At 40.7% G+C, this 23,328-nt stretch overlaps 2 protein-coding genes across 3 annotated transcripts; one reads left to right on the forward strand and one right to left on the reverse strand.

Moving 5' to 3' along the window:
* Positions 1-280: 280 nt before the first annotated feature.
* On the forward strand, positions 281-6,555 carry LOC109241823 (sugar transporter ERD6-like 6). 2 transcript variants are annotated; one of them, XM_019408636.1, is made up of 19 exons: positions 281-597; positions 763-825; positions 1,390-1,479; positions 1,755-1,814; positions 1,914-1,979; positions 2,069-2,134; positions 2,232-2,307; positions 2,692-2,756; positions 2,836-2,928; positions 3,061-3,141; positions 3,267-3,351; positions 4,641-4,687; positions 4,762-4,824; positions 4,908-4,967; positions 5,096-5,155; positions 5,263-5,322; positions 5,701-5,815; positions 5,914-6,043; positions 6,406-6,555. In XM_019408636.1, the coding sequence occupies exons 1-18, from the start codon at positions 406-408 to the stop codon at positions 6,024-6,026; spliced, it is 1,455 nt and encodes a 484-aa protein (XP_019264181.1). In that variant the 5' UTR covers positions 281-405; the 3' UTR covers positions 6,027-6,043; positions 6,406-6,555. The 2 variants fall into 2 exon arrangements, with proteins under 2 accessions (XP_019264181.1, XP_019264180.1); XM_019408635.1 differs by lacking the exon at positions 6,406-6,555 and having other exon boundaries at positions 282-597; positions 5,914-6,266.
* LOC109241824 (2-hydroxy-6-oxononadienedioate/2-hydroxy-6-oxononatrienedioate hydrolase-like) lies at positions 6,246-9,638 on the reverse strand. The gene is made up of 4 exons (XM_019408637.1): positions 8,792-9,638; positions 6,889-6,978; positions 6,710-6,777; positions 6,246-6,514 (listed from the first exon to the last, which is right to left on the reverse strand). Exons 1-4 carry the CDS (start codon positions 9,491-9,493, stop codon positions 6,379-6,381), a joined length of 996 nt encoding a protein of 331 aa, XP_019264182.1. The 5' UTR covers positions 9,494-9,638; the 3' UTR covers positions 6,246-6,378.
* Positions 9,639-23,328: the final 13,690 nt, after the last annotated feature.

Genomic DNA, 23,328 nt, shown 5'->3' on the forward strand with positions numbered 1-23,328 from the left:
AATTTTCATTATATGATATCATTTTTCAAAAATAAGAAAATAAACAAGAAACAACAATAAAAATAGACCAAGGTAAGAAAAATTAATTACACAAATATTCACAAGTTTGGACCAAAGCACTTACGCTTATTTCTCAAACAACCTAAATTACGCCAAATTGTTCCCCGGCAACGGCGCCAATTTTGATGGCGTCCAAATCCACTATTAAAAAGTAAATGGACACAGTCGCATCCCAAATAAAAACGGTGTCCGTCCCGCTTCAATTGCCGCTCGAATGCTTGCTTCACCGTTATTTTAGAGTCAGTTGCGATATATACGCCATTGCCAACTTCATGAACCCCCTTTGTTCCCCTTTGATCTTACACCTTAAGGGAAAGGGAAAGAGAAAAGAAGGAAGGTGGAACGATGAGTTTCCGAGATGATACCAGCGCCGAGGATGGGCTTCGGAAGCCATTACTGCACACTGGAAGCTGGTATCGTATGAGCTCCAGGCAGTCCAGTATGATGGGCTCCTCCGCCCAAATCCTCCGCGAATCCATCTCCATTTATCTCTGTGTCCTCATCGTTGCATTAGGCCCCGTTCAACTTGGCTTCACCGTATGATTATTTCTTCGCCATCTTTCGAGATTAATAATTTGCTTTTGACTTCAAGTATTTCTATATATACAGAAAATTATTACCATTAATCCGCCCCTGACCTTCTTGCATTTGCATTCTGTCTTTTAATGATTAATTATTGTGGTTGGTTTTGTAATTTTGCAGTGTGGCTACTCTAATCCTACGCAGTCCGAAATTACCAGCGACCTTGGACTTACCATTTCAGAGGTTTGGGTTTTCTTTCTTTGCCGCCTATCTTTTTTTCTTTCTAATTACTAATTAGTACTTTTTTTTTCACGTTTTTTTTGGGGGTACAAAACCAACAAAAGTTGGTTTCTCGTTTAGCTAAGCTACAAGTTCTAACCTGAAAGAATTAGAATTACATTTGGATGGTTGTTACCTGTTGTATTGTATTATATTGTTATTTAAATTTTTTGTATCATATTGTTAAATATGCCGATGAAAATATCCCTTTTATGTAACGGCCTATTTGGTTTGGTCAGGTCGTTACCTTATACTATAATTCTATTTTACTCTTTATCCTACCCCTTTTTTACAATTACTCTGCCAAATACTGTGATTTTTCTTTGTAATATTATAAGCTTAAGTGTGACATTATGAAACGATGAAAACGATACAATCTTTTCAAACATTGAACAATTCAATACAATACGATACATGGATCAGTGTGCTATCGATAGAGTCCTTTTTTAAAAAAGTTCATAGGTGGCCGGTTTTATTTATCGTTTTACTGATGATTTGTTAAACATACTGTTTCCTTTTCATGGACAGTTTTCAGTCTTTGGATCTTTAGCAAATGTTGGTGCAATGGTTGGCGCAATTGCAAGCGGTCAAATATCAGAATACATTGGAAGAAAAGGGGTATAGTTTTAAAACACTTGCAATTACACAATCTTGTTCTCTTCATGCCAATAAAGAAAGTTTGATAAGGGCAATGTGCGAGTATATCGCGAACTAAGTTTCCCCTGCATTTCTGCAAATAGATTGTATACACACAAGGAATCCGTTAGCCAAATGAGAGCAACTATACCCTTGCACTAAAACTCACAAGTTTGATACTATGATAATAGTTTCTTTTTCTTTTGCCGGTTCTTTAGTAACTTACCCAGTTACCTAGTCTTCTTTCTGAAATGCAGACACTAATGATTGCATCAATTCCTAATATTAGCGGATGGCTCGCCGTTTCATTTGCCACTGTAAGTGATTAGTTGTTATATCGTGCATCTTCTGGTTGCATTTGCATCTTTTATAGGTAATTAACTTGAAAGTATGTGCCTTTTGTTCACTCTTAACAGGATGTCTCATTTTTATACATGGGAAGGTTGTTGGAAGGTTTCGGTGTCGGCATTATTTCCTATGTGGTAATCTCAAGTGTTTAGCTCCTGTAATTGTTCTTGTTGAAGCTATGAATAGTACTGCTTGCTGGAATCTTCTTGCTTGTTATCTCCAGGTGCCTGTATATATAGCAGAGATTTCACCTAAAAACATGAGGGGAGTTCTTGGATCCATTAACCAGGTTGGTTTTGTTTTGGCTTTACACTTATACCTGGTCATTCTGTCATTAAGTTTTATGGTTTTTTATCATGGCTAATCATTTGATCTCTTGGAATTAGCTCTCTGTAACAGTGGGGATAATGCTGGTATATCTGTTGGGATTATTTGTAAGCTGGAGAGTTCTTGCAGTTTTAGGTGAGCAATATGTTTCCTTAACCATTTGGTTGTTGACGAATTGATTGTTGTCTTATTTAATTTTTCTGTTCTTGCGGTGGTAGAATTAGTTGGAAATAGTTTATCAAGTTAGCATTTGATGACATTCATCTTGCTGAAATAAGTTTTCCTTCTTTCTAAAATCACTCATTTGAGAACTATATGAAGTTGTTCTTCATCTGCAAGTTCATTGAAGCAACTTAAAAATATTGAATGAGCTGATGCTTTTCTGTGTATCGAATAGAATCTCCATTCTTCTGTTTGGACTGTTGAACTTAATGTGAAGTCACTCGTATCCTTGATTCGAACATATTTATTAACCTTTACATTAGTTAACTTTTTTCAACTTATAATTCCACTATGCAGGAATGTTGCCATGCATGATTTTGATACCTGGTCTATTTTTTATACCTGAATCTCCTCGTTGGTTGGTATGAGTTCCAAACTTATGTTTGTCATGACTACATTTTCATTGTTATGTTGTACTGATTGCAACACCGTATTATGTAGGCTAAAAACGGGCTGAATGAAGATTTTGAGACTTCTTTGCAAGTTCTACGAGGATTTGACACAGATATATCCTCAGAAGTGAATGAGATCAAGGTAACATATTGAACATGTTTAATGCTGGTTTCTCAACTATTTTGAACCCTCAAATTGCACTGTAGAAGCTTCTTGCGAAGTAAACTACTACGATGTGTTTATGCTCATTTGTTTCTCCTGTCATTTGTCTAGAAATCTGTGAGATCATCAACTAAAAAAGTTACCATTCGGTTTTCTGAGCTTAAGAGACGGCGATATTACTATCCTTTGCTGGTACACATTTCTGCTGAATTCGAAGTCTCTAAATATGCTGATTTATATGTGGCATCCTTGAATAGCTAAAGATTTGAAATCCCTTACTCTTGTCAAGGCTCACTTTATGGGGTGATTTTATTCAGGTAGGTATTGGACTACTCGCACTCCAGCAACTCAGTGGCGTTAATGGTGTTCTATTCTATTCCAGTAACATTTTCAAATCTGCTGGTCAGTTCAGTTCCTTCATTATCTGTAGAAATGCATACCAGGATCATCAAATGATTAGATACTAGCAAATACAAGCTTTATTGTGCCATTCTCTTTGTTCTTTACTCTGTTGGTAGAAACCGAAAGAAAAGTAATAATCTGGATATCAGAAATGGGAAAAGGAGTTCCATGTTTTGCAAAAAAAGACCAATGAATCACTTCCTCTGCGTCCTAGATAACACTTGCAATAGAATGGGATGAGGAGGACTCCATTTTGAGGGAGAGGGGATGAAACATAAATATATGTGTATCTTTCTTGTAGTTTTTGTTCCCTCTTGTTTAATAGCCATGTTTCAGCTCTCTGGAAGAAATAAGGAAACTACACAGCTACTGAGAACTGTAATTGGAGCCCATAACCAACTTTACAAATGTGATGCTAAATGAAGCCGAAGAGAATTTGCAGCACCAGAATCTATCCCAAAAGACAAATTTTGAACTATTAACTTATTAATAATAAAAAATTCAAAGCTATTAACTGCAAAGAAATCCTTAATCAACTCATAAGAATCAAGCCACCTTTTTAAGGTACTCTAGAAAACAAGCAATAAGATGACTAATATGATAAACAGCTTTAATACTTATGTCCTTTTTTAATACTTTGTGAAAATGGAGTTTTAATACTTATGTCCTTTTTTAAATTCCATCCAATACCATTTATTTCTTTATCAGGAACCTTAAAAGCAAGACACCTCTTTCTTTTTACTTAAATGTATGCCTGGCAAATCTGGTTGATGGAAACTGATATTTGAACTCTCTTAGTTAATGAGTAACTACTCAAATATGCCATGCCTTGTGCACTTTTCATTTCACTTTATTGGTTCCTGAGAAATGCTTCCTATGTGATACATCCCACAATGCGTATTTCGCAAAAAACTTTTTACCAAATACCAGGTAGATTATATACATAACCCAACCACATTGTAACATGATGTCCATCTAGAACATAATTGTTCATTACACTGTCCAAAAGAGATGATGAATTGGAGAATTAAGGCCCCATTCCAGGATCGATTTTTGTAGTAGAATCAACTAGAACAGACCAGTTACTACGACCTGTGATCTTAATCTTCACGGTGTGCAGTTGTCCACTCTTAGAAAGTATCACGAGCCTTTTCTTTCATTTGCCAAATTAATTCCAGGTGTATGAGAATTAGATTGTATGCATAGTATCACCTAATCATAGAGAGGTTATGGAATTTTACAACTGGTTCAACATATGATTTTAATTGTAATGCTCTTCAAATGTGCAGGAATTTCATCAAATAAAGCTGCAACATTTGGTATCGGGGCTATTCAGGTAAGTCCCCTTCCTTGGATCTAATGTTAGCTTATATGCATATATTATTCCAATTTAATATACATCTTTTATAGGTCATTGTGACTGGCATCTCTGCATCACTGGTGGACAAGGCGGGACGCAGGCTACTCCTTATTGTGAGTCTTCCAGAATTTCACATAGAAGTTTCTATTTGCTGAAAAAGAAAGCAAATGATAACTTTTCTATGCTTTTTCTTCAGGTATCCTCATCCGTAATGACCCTTAGCAGCTTCCTTGTGGCGATGGCATTCTACCTGAAGGTCAGTTAGTTAGATTTACATTTGTAAGAATTGATCAACCAATTATCTGAATTTAATGAGATTTCTTTATTGGTGTTGGGATTGACTCTCTTTATTGTCACTCCACTATTCTTTTCTACTTAACCCAGGGTTTTACGCCTGAAAATTGGCATCCCTTCCTTGCAGTATTGTCTCTGGTGGGCCTTGTGGTAAGTTCCTGCCTCACCTTCTATTGTGCCCACACTACTATTCCCTGCTCTCATCTGTTATTTGTCGTTACATTCTGTCAGTCCTGAGGCCATTTACCTATTAACAGGTCTTGGTGATGGCATTCGGTGTAGGATTGGGCTCCATCCCTTGGATCATAATGTCTGAGGTATAGTAAAGCTAATTTGTAGTTCATGAGACCAGAAAAGATATATTTTTCTAAATACGGTTAAAGATAGAGCTTAAATTAAAAATGCCTATTCTACTCTGTAACATTCTCAGGAGACTGTAGTTGACAAATTTTAAGCAAAGCTAACAATAAAGATCTCCCCTGTTAAAGGTGATGATGTTAGTGTTATAGGAAGATCAGGCATCATTGACACGCTTTATGTGCCATTCTTACAAGCTTTTGGTTCAGATTTTCTTCCTGAATATATTCTTATTGAATTTGAGATATTCTTCAAGGATGCTAGCATAGGTTTTAGGATAGGAAGTGTATTCTGCTTACCTTCTTTTGAGACGTCGAGGTTTTTTATTGGTTGTGCAGATTCTGCCAGTGAGCATCAAAAGTCTGGGTGGCAGTGTCGCAACGCTGGCCAATTGGTTTTCAGCATGGCTTGTTACAATGACAGCAAATTTGCTTTTGACTTGGAGTAAAGGAGGTTCTCTCTCTCTCTCTCTCTCTCTCTCTCTCTCTCTCTCTCTCTCTCTCTCTCTGCACAATGCTAGGAGTGAATCTAAAGACGTGTGTATTTGGCAGGAACATTCACTATTTATGCACTGATATCAGCTTTTACGGTGATTTTCGTGAGGCTTTGGGTTCCAGAAACCAAAGGGAAAACACTGGAAGAAATTCAGCAGTCCTTCAGATGATGCCAAATAAATTTGCAGTAAGACGATTAAATGGAACAAGTGATGCAATTCTAGCTTCACTGAGAACTTGTTTTCTTCCACATTTACCATGTACCATTATATATTTTCACGTCCAAGAAGGGTTTCTCGTGTCAAGTGACTGCTAATGCATGAGGAGCAAAAATATGCAATTTGCAATATGTATTTGTATATATGTATATACGTTTATATTATCCTGCATTAAAGCATCAATTTTGATTCTGAACCCCGAATTATATAACTAATATTACAGAGGAAATACGAAGTTCTTTTCCTTCTGATAAGAAGACAAAAATTACATGGTATTAGATAGTGAAATTTGTGGTAATGTCCTTCAGTATTGGGATTTTTCTGCATGCAGGGAAGTAAGAAACTGCTTGAGACACCTGTTGTAGACGCAAGGTCGCTCTAGGTGAACCAGATGCCCTGCCTTCTCTATGCCATGAAATGTAGTCTTGTCACCTAGTTGACTGCCATCATGTAATGCAAAAATATAATCAGGTTTTGTCAACTTCTCTGTGGCATTTCTACTAAATTATTGATGAAACAGTTAATTGTAAATCCCGGGACCATATATCGAATGGTGCATCGCGAAACTACTTAATAACTTCTTTGTAAATATGTTAGAGTTTGTATGTAAGAGCATGTCAAGCCTGTAAACTTACTCTTTCATGTTCTGAGCAAGCTCCAAATTGAATATTTGATCATTCTCACCCCAGAGGAGATGTATTCTCTATAATAAAAAAAAAATGGCACATTAATAGATGGAAAGAAAGATAAGTAACTCACATAGAAGTTCTCCGTGTAAAATATTGCAGACTATAACTCATGAAATGCAAATTACCTGTGGAAAATTTGGAATATTGGTATCTTTGTTGCTCACTACCAAGCCTTCTAGCAGTTCTCCTCTTTCTTTTCTGTTGGTGAACATTACCTGACACCAGTAGCATTATTATTAAGTGGGGTTAGATCCTTTGCTCGGGTTGAACTTCATTATGAAAACTATGTTGCGTCATAGTATTGTATAAAACAACATTCCTTTTCTACTAGAGATTATTAATCCTAATTTCACCAAATTATGAATTTACTACTTCGGTATTCTCGAAATAAACTTGAGACATCCAAGATTTGGTTTAAGAAACTTCGAATTTGACTTGCTCTAGCTGGTCTAAAATCTGAATCTAAGTGATTTTATGCAAATTTACTCTTCTAAAATGGGTTTTCAGTCATTTGGCTTATTCAAGTCGTTGGCATATGTGAAAAAGTTGGTTGAGCGAACTGGCGCTGATGTCAAGAATGAAACATATGGGTGGATGCCGTGTTAGAATTAATGTACAATGCGAAACCGTGGTGCCTCCTTTTAAATAAGTGGGGACCGGAAAATGTGGACAAATCTGCACTGAGATATATAATCAACGTTCATATCTTCTAGTTATGAAAAAGTTGGAGACTTATTGCTGCACATATCAAAACTAATAGATGTATAACACGTATGTCAATCTCTTGATATAAAAACACGTACTGGTGTGAGATTTTCTGTATTTATAATAAGGGATTTGATTTGGACTCTAAACAATTGGGCCCACTGATCTTTGATACTAAGGGTTAGCTGATTACCCCAAAAAATAATTGGAAATTTTACATCATATAGCAAAGGTATACACGCTATTTATTATAAACCAAAATTATTTTAAAATATTAAGTACTTTTTATAGTTACCTTTTATATTTTATAGAAAAATAAATATTTATGGTATATACTACCATCGAGGCATGAAATACGCTATTTATATTTTTCCTCTCTCTTACAAAGCCAGACATTTATTTTTAAGGTGATTGCCATTACTGTATTCATGAATACATGGCGCAAATACATGTGAATACATGCGTGTACAGCTGGACTTCCCTGACTTTAGGCGCTTTTTACTGCTGTATTCATGAATACAGTAGCGAAAATCCATGTGAATACATGCGCGTACAATTGGACTGCCCTGATTTTAGGCATTTTTTGCTGCTGTATTCATGAATACATGGCGCGAATATATGTGAATACATGCGCGTACAGCCGGACTACCCTGATTTTTAGGCGCTTTTTGCTGCGTGAATACAACAGTGAGAATACAGCGAATACACTACCGTAACAACTGAATAGTAGCTATAGGAAGTAATTATGTATATCGTAGCTATAGGAAATTAATAGCCACTAAACAATAGTAATTTCTGAAAATTCCTCTAAATAATTTAGTCAATTATTCATGAATCGAAGATTTTTTTAATTAATGATTCCATGGGCTTACAATCTTCTCTATTATCTTCTTTGTCTTTCTTTTTCTATTTTTCTTTTCTTCCCCTTTTCAACTTCTGTTGGCAAAGAAAAGGAAAACGTGTTCCATAAAGAACATTTTGTTTAAACTAATTAGCCGATTCAGGTGAAGAATATAAAAGCCACGATAATTTATACAATCGAAAGTGGACTTGTTAAATTAACAAACACAACTTAGTAAAAGTTTACCAATGTTCCACACGGCTAATATAATGAGCATATCTAAAGTGAAAAAATGTGATTTTTCAAGGTAAATTACACATGTTGTAGTATAACCCAAACGATTTACAAACTAATACTGTATACAATGAGTTTTCACCCACTGAATTAGAAGTATACGAATTTAAGTTAAGAAAAAAATTAAAGAAATAGGGACATAATCAATAGCTTGTAGATAGGAGTAGTTAAGATTAAATATTACTAACCTCAAGAAAGTCCCTGTGAAGGCGATCAGGGAACCAAAGTTTCTTATAAGCAGCTACTTTAAGAAGTGCCTTAAGACCCTTAACAGAAGTAGGCAGCAGCAGCTCAGAAGAAGAAGAGAATCCCAAACCATTTAGCGTCGAAGTGCTAATAGAATCAGTCATGGCCAAAATAGAACCAGAGATCACTAAGGCCTCAACTAAATCAGGGTACATTTCAGCCATCTTAAACGCCACCATTCCACCATAACTAAACCCAACCACTATACACTTTTCCACACCCAATTTCCTTAGCCCTTTACCCAAACACTCAGCTTGAAAACCAGGTGATCTATCTTCACTATCAGTTACTGAGCCACCGAAGAAAAGTAGGTCCGGTACGTAAACAGAGTATTTCTTAGTCAATGCGCCAACTTGGAATTGCCACGTGACAATTCCTTCACCAGCGAAGCCGTGGACTAGTACGACTACGGGTTTGGTGGGGTCAGGTTTTGTGGTGGTTTCAGGGGAGGTGGCACATTGGTTATTGGAGAAAGGAGTAGTTGTGGTGATTTTCTTGTTTTTCTTTGGGTTTTTTATGGTTTCAGAAGGAACCCAAAGGTTCATAATAGTGCCTGGTTCTATCTCTATACTACGAGGTTTGATTCCAGCCATTTTCATTAAACCATGCAACAAAGGTTTCTGTGCTTCTACCAAGTTCACCATTTTTCTCAGCTCTTTTTTTGTTGCTGTTTATGTGTATGGAGGATGGAGAAAGGTGAAGTAAAAGAGATATGAGAGATGGGATTTTTAAACAAGAAAAGGGAACTAGGGAAGTGAGGTTAGGTGTTGGGTTGCTATCTGTTTTTCGTCATTGAATCTGGGAGCTTATATTGTACTCCGTTCCAATTTATGTGAAAAAATAAGACTTTTAGAATTTGTGGTCTTAAACAAAGCAAAAAGAGCTCCAGAGTATTTGTGTGGTTATAAAAGCTTCTCATTAAGGGTAGAATTGTAAGTTTAACCTGAATTGTTACCAAATTTAGAAAGAGGTTATTCTTTTTGGAACAAATCAAAAGGGAAATAGGTTCACGAGGGAGTACAATATACCAATGTGATGAAAGGGGCAGTTGGTACTGTTGTATCTACTTCTGGATATTACTGCTATATTATTCTAATCTTAGAGTATCTCTGTTAGTTCATCCAAAATTTCATTATTTTCACTATTGAATTGTTTGAAGTAGTCGTATACGTATATCACGATCTCCCTTCTTAATTTGGAGCAAATTTTTTGTCCTACTCATACGTATCACTTATCAGCTAGTTATATTTAAAGTTATTCTCTACTAATGAAAGAACTTCCTATGTTATACTATTCAATTCTTGACGACGAATTGATTTGATAGTTCAGATATTGTTATTCATGATATTGATCTGATTCAAGATCATCGAGAGGTAATATTCATTCATTGAATTTACAGGCCAAAGATTTTTCATTTCTATGGGATTAAATCCCGAGTTATTACGAAGTAAAAAACCGATGAGATTATGAGAGTAAATATTCTTGCATTTATTGCTACTGCACTATTTATTCTAGTTCCTACCGCTTTTCTACTTATCATTTACGTAAAAACAGTCAGTCAAAACGATTAATTATTAACTAATTTGAATGAAACTTGACTTCTGAGTTCTTAGCCAAAATTGACGAAATAAAATGAAAAAGATTCTAATTTCATGTCTTAAATGAAATGAGTGGACTAGAATCGACAGTATTCTAATAGATAGATAGTATGGTAGAAAGAAATAGATTTGCACGGTTGGCTCCTACTATATAAGGCTTCGAAATAAACAATAAGTTCTGCATGTTGTCTTTTTAATTAAGTGTCAATTATATAAATATACTAATTTGAAAATAAAATACGGTTTCAACCAAGTTTAGTTTTATCAGGGGTGTATAATTGTTTGATGAATTTCGTCGAATATGTTATTTACCACTTTAATTAATATTTACAAGACTAGTATATGAGAAGATCAGAGTTAAGGGTTTTGTTCCCCCGCATCTCCACCAAAAAAAAAAAATATTTCAACAACACACAACAATGCTCTCTAAATTATTTTCAAACACATACACTGTATCATCATGAATCAATCTTCAACATCATCACCACCTTCACTAACCACCTCATCCGCCATCTCCGATGGCAACATGAATCTTGACACAAATGAATCCCCATCACATATCCTTCTCAGTTTGTCAACAAACTATACCTAAACACACTTCTCTCTCAAAACATTCCATCTTCACAGCCTATCCAAACTTCATCCTTAAACACTCGATTAGCTATTACAGATGAAACGGAGGCACATACTGATCCCTCCATTTTTATTCCATTATCCCTAGAAGAAAAAAACAGGATTTACGCTCCATGGCAACATGCGGTAATTATCAAGGTGTATGGACGTAAAATTGGCCATCAAATACTAAGGCAAAAATATATGCCTTATGGAAACCAATGAAAAATCTACCACTTATAGACTTAGGTTCAGATTTCTTCCTCATCAAATTTCAAAAGGAGGAAAATAAGATTCATGCTTTGCAGGATGGACCTTGGTTTATTTTAAATCATTTTCTCTCCGTTCGTCAATGGGAACCAAAATTTATGGCTTCAGAAACGAAAATCACCTACTCAGCCATCTGGTTGCGTCTCCCTGAATTACCTACCGTATTTTATGATTTTCAGATTCTTCAGAAACTGGGAAATAAAATTGGTAAATTACTCGTTGTTGATACTTGCACTTCTTCAACCACAAGAGGAAGATATACAAAGCTATGTGTTGAAGTCCCTTTGGATCATCCATTAAGAACACACATTTATATCAGAAATGACAAGCAAAATATCCTTTATGAAGGATTAAATTTGCTATGCATTAAGTGTGGTCGAATGGGCCATAATCAAAGAGCTTGCACTTATCAAATCCAGGATAACAATCCCACTGGTTTATCTCCAATGAACCAGTCTACTAATACAAACCCTAATTCTTCTACATTCCCATTTCCATTTACTGAAGAATGGAAAACTTTTCAATTTCCCAGTGTCACGACCCTAAATCAAACCCGGTCGTGATGGCGCCTCTCGTGAAGACAAGGCCAGCCGACACACTTGTAGTTCACTTTAAACAATTAATAATAATAAACTCTAAGTCTTTTATCAGAATAAAATCCCCAAAATAAGCATTTAACAGTATAATTTGCGGAAATAAAAAAAACCAACACAGCCCGACATCGGGGTGTCACCAGTCATGAACATCTAAAATAATACTACAAGTCTGAAGTCTACTCCACTACTACATAACTGAATCAAAAAGAACTAAGATAGAGGGAGAATGCACTGGGCTGCGAATCGCCAAGCAGCTACCTAGTAATCTCCGAAGACCTACTGGAACTATCAACCCTTAGGAGCAGGACCTGTAGCGCCCGAAACTGCACACAGGGGTGCAGGGAGTAAAGTGAGTACTCCAACTCATTGAGTAATAAAAATAAATGAAGACTGAGCGACATAAAATCACGTAAGGCACAACATTAAGCTAAAAGAGGCACAACAAAATCAATAAATATAAATAAACAGCGAAATCTCATAAACACCTTTTAAGCAGTCAAACAATATATAGGAAAAACAACTAGAAAAGATAAACACATAAGAACTGCCCCTCGGGCTCAGTAACAACAATAGAATCAGCCCCTCGGGCAATGTCACAGAACAATACCAGCCCCTCGGGCTATATCTCATATCACAATGGGTGCCCGCACTCACTGGGGGTGTACAGACTCCGGAAGGGGCCCCTTACGGCCCAAGCGCAAAATCACAAGCCACCTCGTGGCGTACAATCTCAGGCCCTCGGCCTCATTATCACAATCAGCGTATCATTGTTGCGGTGTGCAGACCGACCCAAAAGTATCGTCACAATACAGGCCCTCGGCCTTACTCAGTCAGAATCTCATAAGCCCCTCGGGCATCAGTAAAACATTAAGCTCAGCTCGAAAATCTATAAAAATATCATTTAATGTGTTTAAAATAGAATAACATAGCTGAGTTTTGAAAATAGTAAAAATATAGCATGACTGAGCACAAGTTAGAAATCAAACAGTGAGAAAAATATCATTTAAAATCCCCTAAGGGTTCAAACAGTTGGCACGAAGCCCACATATGGCGTTTAGCCCAAAATATAATAATATCAAACAATTAACTGTCAAATACGCAGTAAAATAGTCATTCGGAATGGACTAAGTCACAATCCCCAATGGTGCACGACCCCACGCTCGTCATCTAGCGTGTGTCTCACCTCAACATAGCCGAACGCTGTGAATTGCCGGGGTTTCATACCCTCAGGATAGCATTTAAAATCATTACTCACCTCAATCCGGCCGGAAATCTAGCTTGCAATGCCTTTGCCCTTCGAATCGATCTCCGGATGCTCCGAATCTACCAAAATCAGAACGTAAACATTAATTTATGCTAAAGGGACGAAGCCCACTCGAAAAAAATCGAAAAATATCACAAAATCCGAAATTACCAATACCCGACCCCAGGCCCACGTCTCGGAATTCGATAAAATTAACATCATTAGATTCCTTATCTCACCACGAGTTCATACATATAAAAAGTTCTAAAATCCGACCACAAATGGTCTTCCAAAACCTCAATCAAAGGCCTAGGTTTCTAAGCCCTAGTTTCTCAATTTTACCTTTAATTACAGCTCTAAGCCATGCATTAACACCACAGAAACGAGTTTTTAAGTCCAAAATTCTTACCTCAATGAGTTCTCCTTGAATTCTCTCTTCAAAATCGCCCAAAGCTCCAAAACTCGTGTTAAAAAGTGAGAAAACCTTCTGAAAATCGCGAAGGAACTTACTTATATTTCCTGTCCAGACATTTCTGCATCTGCGGTCTAATTTCTGCTTCTGCGGTACCGCATTTGCGGCCAATGAACCGCTTCTGCGGTTCTTCACTTAACTCCGCATTTCCGCATCTGCGGTTCCATATCCGCACCTGCGCCAGCGCAGGTGCGATCCCTCCAATCGCATCTGCGGTTTTCTGTCTCCCTAGCTCCCTTCCGATCACATTCCTAAGTCCCAAATCATCTCCCGAAGCTATCTGAACCATCGGAACTCACATCCGATCCTTCTAACACATAAGTCAATATCAGGTTGACTTTTCCAACTTAAGCCTTCTTATAAGAGACTAAGTGTCTCCAACCTCCTCAAAACCTTTCCGAACCCAAGCCAACCAACCCGATCACATATAAAACCGATAATTAAAGCAAATAGAAGCAGAAATAGGGGAAACGGAGCGGTAACTCATGAGACGACCAGCCGGGTCGTCACATCCTCCCCCTCTTAAACAAACGTTCGTCCTCGAACGAGTCAAGAAACATACCTGAGGCCTCAAATAGGTGAGGATATCTGCTCCGCATCTCCTGCTTGGTCTCCTTAGTAGCCTCCTCCACGGGCCGACCTCTCCACTGCACTTTCACTGAAGCTATTTCTTTTGATCTCAACTTTCGCACCTGACGCTCCAAAATAGTTGTTGGCTCCACATCATAAGTCAGATCACCTTCCAACTTAGCCGTGCTGAAATCCAGAACATGAGACGAATCCCCAACATACTTCCGGAGCATAGAAACATGGAATACTGGATGCATACCTGACAGGCTGGGTGGCAAGGCAAGCTCATAAGCCACCTCCCCAACCCTCCGAAGTACCTCAAAAGGTCCAATGAACCGTGGACTCAATTTACCCTTCTTTCAAAACCTCATAACACCCTTCATGGGTGAAACCTTCAACAGAATCTTCTCACCAACCATGTAGGACACATCCCGAACCTTCCGGTCTGCATAGCTCTTTTGCCTCGACTGCTCTGTACGAAGCCTCTCCTGAATCACCTTTACCTTGTCTAAGGCATCCTGTACCAAATTTGTACCCAATAGCCTGGCCTCGCCCGGCTCAAACCATCCAACTGGAGATCTACACCGCCTCCCATACAAAGCCTCATATGGAGCCATCTGAATACTCGACTGGTAGCTGTTATTATAAGCAAACTCTGCGAGCGGTAGAAACTGGTCCCATGACCCTCCAAAATCTATAACACAAGCGCGTAACATATCCTCCAATATCTTAATAGTGCGCTCGGACTGCCCGTCAGTTTGAGGGTGAAAAGTTGTGCTCAACTCAACCTGAGTACCCAACTCTCGTTGTACCGACCTCCAAAACTGTGAAGTAAACTGAGTGCCCCTATCTGAAATGATGGAAACTGGGACACCATGCAACCGAACAATCTCCCAGATATATATCTCTGCTAACCGCTTGGAGGAATAAGTAGTACAGATAGGAATAAAGTGCGCGGACTTAGTCAGTCGATCCACAATCACCGAAATAGTATCGAACTTCTTCAAAGTCCCTGGGAGTCCAACTACAAAGTCCATAGTGATCCGCTCCCACTTCCACTCTGGAATATCCATCCGCTGAAGCAAGCCACCCGGTCTCTGACGCTCATATTTCACCTGCTGACAATTGAGACACCGAGCTACAAATCCCACAATGTCTTTCTTCATTCTTCTCCACCAATAATGCTGTCTCAGATCCTGATACATCTTTGCGGCTCCCGGATGAATGTAATACCGCGAGCTATGGGCCTCCTCCGGAATCAACTCCCGAAGCCCATCTACATTGGGCACACATATCCGGCCCTGCATCCTCAACACCCTATCATCTCCGATAGTCACATCCTTGGGGTCATCATGCTGAACTCTGTCCTTAAGGATGAGCAAATGAGGATCATCATACTGGCACTCTCTGATGCGCTCATATAAGGAAGACCGAGAAATCACACAAGCCAATACCCTACCGGGCTCCGAAATATCCAACCTCACGAATTGATTGGCCAAAGCCTGAACATCAAATGCAAGAGGTCTCTCCTCAACTGGAATATACGCCAAACTCCCCATACTCACCGCCTTCCGGCTCAAAGCGTCGGCCACTACATTGGCCTTCCCTGGGTGATACAAGATAGTAATGTCATAATCCTTAAGCAACTCCAACCACCTCCGCTACCTCAAATTGAGATCCTTCTGCTTGAACAAGTGCTGGAGGCTACGATGTTCGGTATACACCTCAGAAGACACACTATACAAATAATGCCTCCTAATCTTCAACGCGTGAACAATGGCAGCCAACTCCAAATCATGAACAGGGTAGTTCTTCTCATGAGGCTTCAACTGACGAGAAGCATAAGCAATAACTCTACCCTCCTGCATCAGAACACACCCAATACCAACTCTCGAAGCATCACAATACACGGTATAAGAACCTGAAGCTGATGGCAATACTAAGACCGGAGCTATGGTCAAGGCGGTCTTGAGCTTCTGGATGCTCTCCTCACACTCATCAGACCACTGAAATGAAACACCCTTCTAAGTCAACTTGGTCAAGGGCGATGCAATAGACGAGAATCCCTGAACAAACCGGCTATAATAACCCGCCAAGCCAAGAAAACTGCGAATCTCTGTAGCTGAGGACGGTCTGGGCCAACTCTAAACCGCCTCTATCTTCTTCGGGTCCACCTGAATACCCTCGATGGACACCACGTGCCCCAAGAAAGCCACTGAACTGAGCCAGAACTCACATTTGGAGAACTTTGCATAAAGCTTCTCCTCCCTCAATCTCTGCATCACCATTCTCAAATGCTCCGCGTGCTCCTCCTGACTACGTGAGTATACCAGAATATAATCAATGAAGACTATGACAAACGAGTCGAGATACGGTCGGAACACGTTGTTCATCAAATGCATGAACGCTGTTGGGGCATTGGTTAGCCCGAAAGACATCAACAAGAACTCATAATGACCATATCGGGTCCTGAAAACTGTCTTATGAATGTCTGAGTCCCTGATCTTCAACTGGTGATAACCTGAGCGGAGATCAATCTTAGAGAATACTCTCGCTCCCTGAAGCTGGTCGAACAAATCATCGATGTGCGGCAAAGTATACTTATTCTTGATTGTAACTTTGTTCAACTTCCTGTAATCAATGCACATTCTCATCGTGCCATCCTCCTTATTCACAAAGAGAACCGGCGCACCCCATGGTGACACACTAGGACGGATAAACCCCTTATCCAAGAGTTCCTGAAGCTGCTCCTTTAACTCCTTCAGCTCCGCTGGTGCCATACGATATGGTGGAACAGAAATGGGTTGAGTGCCCGGCACCAGGTCAATACCAAAATATATATCCCTATCCGGTGGCATACCCGGCAGGTCTGCAGGAAATACGTTGGGAAAATCCCTCACAACTGGAACAGAATCAATACTGGGAGTCTCTGCACCAACATCCCTCACAAAGGCTAGATATTAAAGACAACCTTTCCCAACCATACGCTGGACCTTTAAGAAAGAAATCACTCTGCCGGGAACATAATCGGTCGAACCTCGCCACTCAATCAGTGGCGCACCAGGCATAGCCAAAGTCATTGTCTTGGCATGACAGTCCAGAATAGCCCGACACGGAGATAACCAGCCCATGCCCAGAATAACATCGAAGTCCACCATAAACAATAACAATAGATCCACTCGGGTCTCCAGACCCCCAATAGACACAACACACGACCGGTACACACGGTCTACCACAACTATCGCCTACCGGCGTAGAAATATGGACAGAAGAAACAAGGGACTCGCAGGGCATATCCAAATAATGGGCAAAATAAGACGACACATAAGAGAAAGTAGGGCTAGGGTCAAATAACACCGAAGCATCCCTGCGGCAGAGTGAGCCTGGCCACCTCCGAATCGACCTACCCCTCTGGGGAGACCCCTAGATGACTGTCCCCCACCCTTAGCTGGCTGGGTGGGTAGTGAAGTGGCTGGGGCTGAGGCTGATGACTGACCCCTCTGCTGAGAACGACGAGGTCACTGCCTCCATAAGTGGCCCATCTCTCCACACTCATAACAACTCCCAGGTGCTGGAGACGGGGACTGATGGGAACCCCTAGCACCGGTATGACTAGCAGACGCCCCTGGCGTAGAAGAATCCTGAACCGATGGAGCACGGGACAAACCCTGGGCTGGAAGTGCACTAAGTGAAGAATGGCCCTGCTGAGAACCGTGAGAACTATGGCCTGATGATGCCCCACACGATAACCTGGGCGAGCTGACTGAGCATGTTGGAACTATCGGCCTCTGCCGTGCTGAAACTGGACCCTCGAAGGAGCACCCCCGAAACTACCATGTCCTCGAGGCCTCTTAGCCTCCCTCTCCTCGCGCTACTGGCGACGAACTGACTCAATCTCTCGCGCAATATCCACAACCTCCTCGAATGTAGCACCTGACACCCTCTCCCTAGTCATGAGAACCCGAAGCTGGTAGGTGAGGCCATCAACAAACCTCCTGATCCTCTCTCTCTCTCTCTCAGTAGCAACCAGCCAGATAGCATGTCGAGCCAACTCCGAGAACCTCATCTCATACTGGGTAACAGTCATCTCCCCCTATCATAGCTGCTCGAACTGCCTACGCAGCTCCTCCCTGCGGGACTGTGGGACATACTGCTCCAGAAATAGGGCGGAGAACTGCTGCCAAGTCAGAGGTGCCGAACCAACAGGCCTACGCCTCTGATATGCCTCCCACCTAGTGAAGGAAGCTCCGGTAAACTGAAAGGTCGTGAATGCAACCCCGTCGGTCTCCAGAATACCCGCAGTGCGTAGAATCCTCTAACATCTGTCTAAGAAACCCTGGGCATCCTCGCCCTCTACTCCGCTGAAAGTAGGAGGCTGGAGCCTGCCAAACCTCTCCAATCTACGTTACTCATCTTCCGGCATAACAGGAGCTACATAACCCTGAGCAGCTGTCACCGGCTGGGCTAGTGGTGCCTCCGGTGTCTGCACTCCCTGAACCACCGGATCGGGTGTACGGGCGGCGGGAGTCTGAGAGCCTCCCCCTGCCTGAGAAGTAGCTGCGGCATTAGAAACCGCGACCTCCTGAGCAAGGCTAGTGCATACTGTCAATATCTGAGCCAAAGTCTCCTGAAGACCCGGAGTCACATGGGGCACAGTTGGTGCCTGAGTTGGTGCTGCTGGAGCGTCCACCACTGGGACCTGACCCTGAACTAGGACGGCTGGTGGGTCGCAGGTGCTGTCCCAGTTGCTGTGGGGGTTGTACCTCTGCCTCTACCACGGCCTCTACCACATCCCCGGCCTCTAGTGGCCTCCGCTGGTGGTACTGGTGGTCGTCCATCCTGACCGGTAGCGTGTGTCCTCACCATCTGTGAGAGAATAGAATAACAGAAGTTTAGTACTCGGACCAACAAATTCGCACGAAGAGAATTTCAAGAATATGGAATTTTTTTAAAGGTTTTGCAGCCTCTCGAGGATAAATACAGACGTCCCCGTACCGATCCGCGAGACTCTACTAAACCTACTCATGACTCGTGAGACCTATGTATCCTAGGCTCTGATACCAACTTGTCACGACCCTAAATCCAACCCGGTCGTGATGGCGCCTCTCATGAAGACAAGGCCAGCCGACACACTTGTAATTCGCTTTAAACAATTAGTAATAATTAACTCTAAGTCTTTTATTAGAATAAAATCCCCAAAATAAGCATTTAACAGTATAATTTGCGGAAATAAAAAAAACCAACACAGCCCAACATCGGGGTGTCACCAGTCATGAGCATCTAAAACAATACTACAAGTCTGAAGTCTACTCCACTACTACATAACTGAATCAAAAAGAACTAAGATAGAGGGAGAATGCACTGGGCTGCGAATCGCCAAGCAGCTACCTAGTAGTCTCCGAAGACCTGCTGGAACTATCAACCCTCAGGAGCAGGACCTGTAGCGCCCGAATCTGCACACAGGGGTGCAAGGAGTAAAATGAGTACTCCAACTCAGTGAGTAATAAAAATAAATGAAGACTGAGCGATATAAAATCACGTAAGGCACAACATTAAGCTAAAAGAGGCATAACAAAATCAATAAATATAAATAAACAGTGAAATCTCATAAACACCTTTTAAGCAGTCAAACAATATATAGGAAAAACAACTAGAAAAGATAAACACATAAGAACTGCCCCTCAGGCTCAGTAACAACAATACAATCAGCCCCTCGGGCAATATCACAGAATAATATCGGGCTTTATCTCATATCACAATGGGTACCCGCGCTCACTGGGGGCGTACAGACTCCGGGAGGGGCCCCTTACGGCCCAAGCACAAAATCACAAGCCACCTCGTGGCGTACAATCTCAGGCCCTCGGCCTCATTATCATAATCAGTGTATCATTGTTGCGGCGTGCAGCCCGACCCAAAAGTATCCTCACAATACAGGCCCTCGGCCTTACTCAGTCAGAATCTTATAAGCCCCTCGGAATCAGTAAAACATAAAGCTCAGCTCGAAATATCTTTAAAAATATCATTTAATATGTTTAAAACAGAATAACATAGCTGATTTTTGAAAATAGTGAAAATATAGCATGGCTGAGCACAAGTTTGAAATCAAACAGTGAGGAAAATATCATTTAAAATCCCCTAAGGGTTCAAACAGTTGGCACGAAGCCCACATATGGCGCTTAGCCAAAATATAATAATATCAAACAATTAACTGTCAAATACGCAGTAAATAGTCATTCGGGATGGACTAAATCACAATCCCCAATGGTGCACGACCCCACGCTCGTCATCTAGCGTGTGTCTCACCTCAACATAGCCGAACGCTGTGAATTTCCGGGGTTTCATACCCTCAGTACAGCATTAAAATCATTACTCACCTCAATCCGGCCCGAAATCTAGCTTGCAATGCCTTTGCCCTTCGAATCGATCTCCGGATGCTCCGAATCTACCAAAATTAGAACATAACCATTAATTTATGCTAAAGGGACGAAGCCCACTCGAAAAAAATCGAAAAATATCACAAAATCCGAAATTACCAATACCCGACCCCAGGCCCACGTCTCGGAATTTGATAAAATTAACATCATTAGATTCCTTATCTCCCCACGAGTTCATACATATAAAAAGTTCCAAAATCCGCCACAAATGGTCTTCCAAAACCTCAATCAAAGGCCTAGGCTTCTAAGCCCTAGTTCTCAATTTTACCTTTAATTACAGCTCTAAGCCATGCATTAACACCATAGAAACGAGTTTTTAAGTCCAAAATTCTTAGCTCAATGAGTTCTCCTTGAATTCTCTCTTCAAAATCGCCCAAAGCTCCAAAACTCGTGTTAAAAAGTGAGAAAACCTTCTGAAAATTGCAGAGAAACTAACTTATATTTTTTGTCCAGACATTTCTGCATCTGCGGTCTAATTTCCGCTTCTGCGGTACCGCATTTGCGGCCAATGAACCGCTTCTGCGGTGTCACGGCCCGGATTTCCCACCATCGGGATCGTGATGGCGCCTACTCGTGGTAGCTAGGCAAGCCAACTTATTTACCTTTCATTAATAAATAAATCTGTTAACAATCTATAGCATCAATAAGAAATATGGAATTTAATAATAATAATAGCGGGAGTCTAATTTATAAGTCTGAATCAAAACGAGGAATAGTCAACAATAGCATCTACCCAAGATTTGGTGTCACTTTACTCACGAACCACTAAGAATAAACTAAATACAAAGGTCTGAAAGAATTATAACAGCTGTCTATCTCGAAAACAATGAGGCAACAGTCAAAAGGAAAACATAAAGAAGAGACGCCGGGCCTGCGGACGCCTGCAAGGCTACCTCAGTCTCGTGAGTAGGAAAGTCTGCTCCCGAACTACTGCTGCTACTGCTCCTCAAAACCTGGACCTGTGCAAAAATGCACAGAAGTGTAGCATCAGCACAACCGACCCCATGTGCTGGTAGTGTCTAGCCTAACCCCGGCGATGTAGTGACGAGGCTAGACTGGACATCACATAAACCTGTGCAGTTATAAATATACAGCGGGAATCGAATATGAAGTAATAAACAACAAGGGGAGGGAGACATGCTAAGGGGAGATACAATATTAACAGCAATCCAGAGTAACGGCTAAAATAGCTTAGGTTCACAGTGAACAAAGAATCAATACTCAAATACAAACACATAGCCTCAATAACTGTTGCGGCGTGCAATCCGCTCCATAATTACTATTGTTGCGGCGTGCAACCCGCTCCACAAATACCACTGTTGCGGCGTGCAACCCGACCCATATCATTTATCATGTATCATTGTTGCAGCGCGCAACCCGATCCTCAATATCATTTATCATGTATCATTGTTGCGGCGCGCAACCCGATCCTCAATATCATTTAACAGTCCGACTCCCCAAACAACAGTCATAATTAAGGGGCATAAAAATAAGCAAATATTTGACAAACATCCCGGCAAGGGAATAACCAACAACGCTTTCTCTTTCTTACTTTTCTTATCTTATAATTCACTCTACTATTTTGAGCCAACGCTCCGAAGAATCAAGTCATTTCGTATGATTTCAATATTCGTATCACAATTCGATCCTATGCTCCCAGGAAATCAAATGATCATATTACCGTTCACATGCTATTCACAACATATAGAAATCCTCCAATAAACACGGAGTTCACAACCAAGTCATGATAGTCACGTTATAAGGACTCACGGTCATGCTAGACACCAATGTATAGATACTCGTCACCATGCCTATACATCGTACTCGATCACATAGCAATTAGTAAAAGACTCAACTCCTATTCCCTCAAGCTAGGGTTAGACCAAACACTTACCTCAAAGCCTTGAAATCCACTTAATCCTCAACTATTGCTTTACCTCGCGGTTCCACCTCCAATTCGCTCGAATCGAATCACAAATTGCTCAATTACTTTAATAAACATTATATGAATCAATTCGAATGCATAAAAATGAGTTTCCCAAGTTTTTCCCAAAAAATCCAAAATCGCCCCCGGGCCCACGTGGTCAAAACTCGAGGTTCGAACCAAAATCCGGTTACCCATTCCCCCACGGGTTTAAATATATAATTTGTTTCGAAATCGGACGTTAAATCGAGGTCCAACTCCCCAATTTATGGAAAACCTAAGTTCCACCCAAAAACCCCAATTTCACCCATGAAAATCCTTGATTTCAAGTGGAAAACATGTTTAATGATGTTAAAAGTTGAAAGAATTGAGTAAAAATCAACTTACAAATGATTTGGGATGAAGTTTGCTCTTGAAAAATCGCCTATGGTGTTTGGGTTTTGAAAGAATGGTGAAAAGTGATGAAAATTCGACTAAGTATAAAATTTGCTGGGCCTCGGATATGGGAATTGCGAACCATGGTTCGCAATTGCGAACAAAACAGGGCTGGGAATTGCGACATTCTTAGTTCGCATTTGCGAACCCATGTCTGGTGGCCAGGTTTCGCTTTTGCGAACATTCGATCGCATTTGCGACCAGGGCCACCTCGCATTTGCGAGCCAATGGATCGCATTTGCGATCCCAAGCCTTTTCCCCAGACTTCGCATTTGCGAAGTGTTGATCGCATTTGCGACAGTGCCCCATTTTCCCAGACTTCGCA

Source organism: Nicotiana attenuata, unplaced genomic scaffold (assembly GCF_001879085.1).
Source record: "Nicotiana attenuata strain UT unplaced genomic scaffold, NIATTr2, whole genome shotgun sequence".
Taxonomy (NCBI): Eukaryota; Viridiplantae; Streptophyta; class Magnoliopsida; order Solanales; family Solanaceae; genus Nicotiana; species Nicotiana attenuata.

Bases quoted from the DNA above. Each gene is read 5' to 3' on its own strand.
- LOC109241823 (XM_019408636.1), top strand. From the start codon at position 406: ATGAGTTTCCGAGATGATACCAGCGCCGAGGATGGGCTTCGGAAGCCA. The intron at 1,815-1,913 runs GTAAGTGATTAG...CACTCTTAACAG, and splicing joins TCGCCGTTTCATTTGCCACT to GATGTCTCATTTTTATACAT. The intron at 4,688-4,761 runs GTAAGTCCCCTT...CATCTTTTATAG, and splicing joins TTGGTATCGGGGCTATTCAG to GTCATTGTGACTGGCATCTC.
- LOC109241824 (XM_019408637.1), bottom strand. From the start codon at position 9,493: ATGGTGAACTTGGTAGAAGCACAGAAACCTTTGTTGCATGGTTTAATG. The intron at 6,979-8,791 runs GTTAGTAATATT...TACTGGTGTCAG, and splicing joins TTCACAGGGACTTTCTTGAG to GTAATGTTCACCAACAGAAA. The intron at 6,515-6,709 runs GTAAGTTTACAG...ACATGATGGCAG, and splicing joins CTTGCTCAGAACATGAAAGA to TCAACTAGGTGACAAGACTA.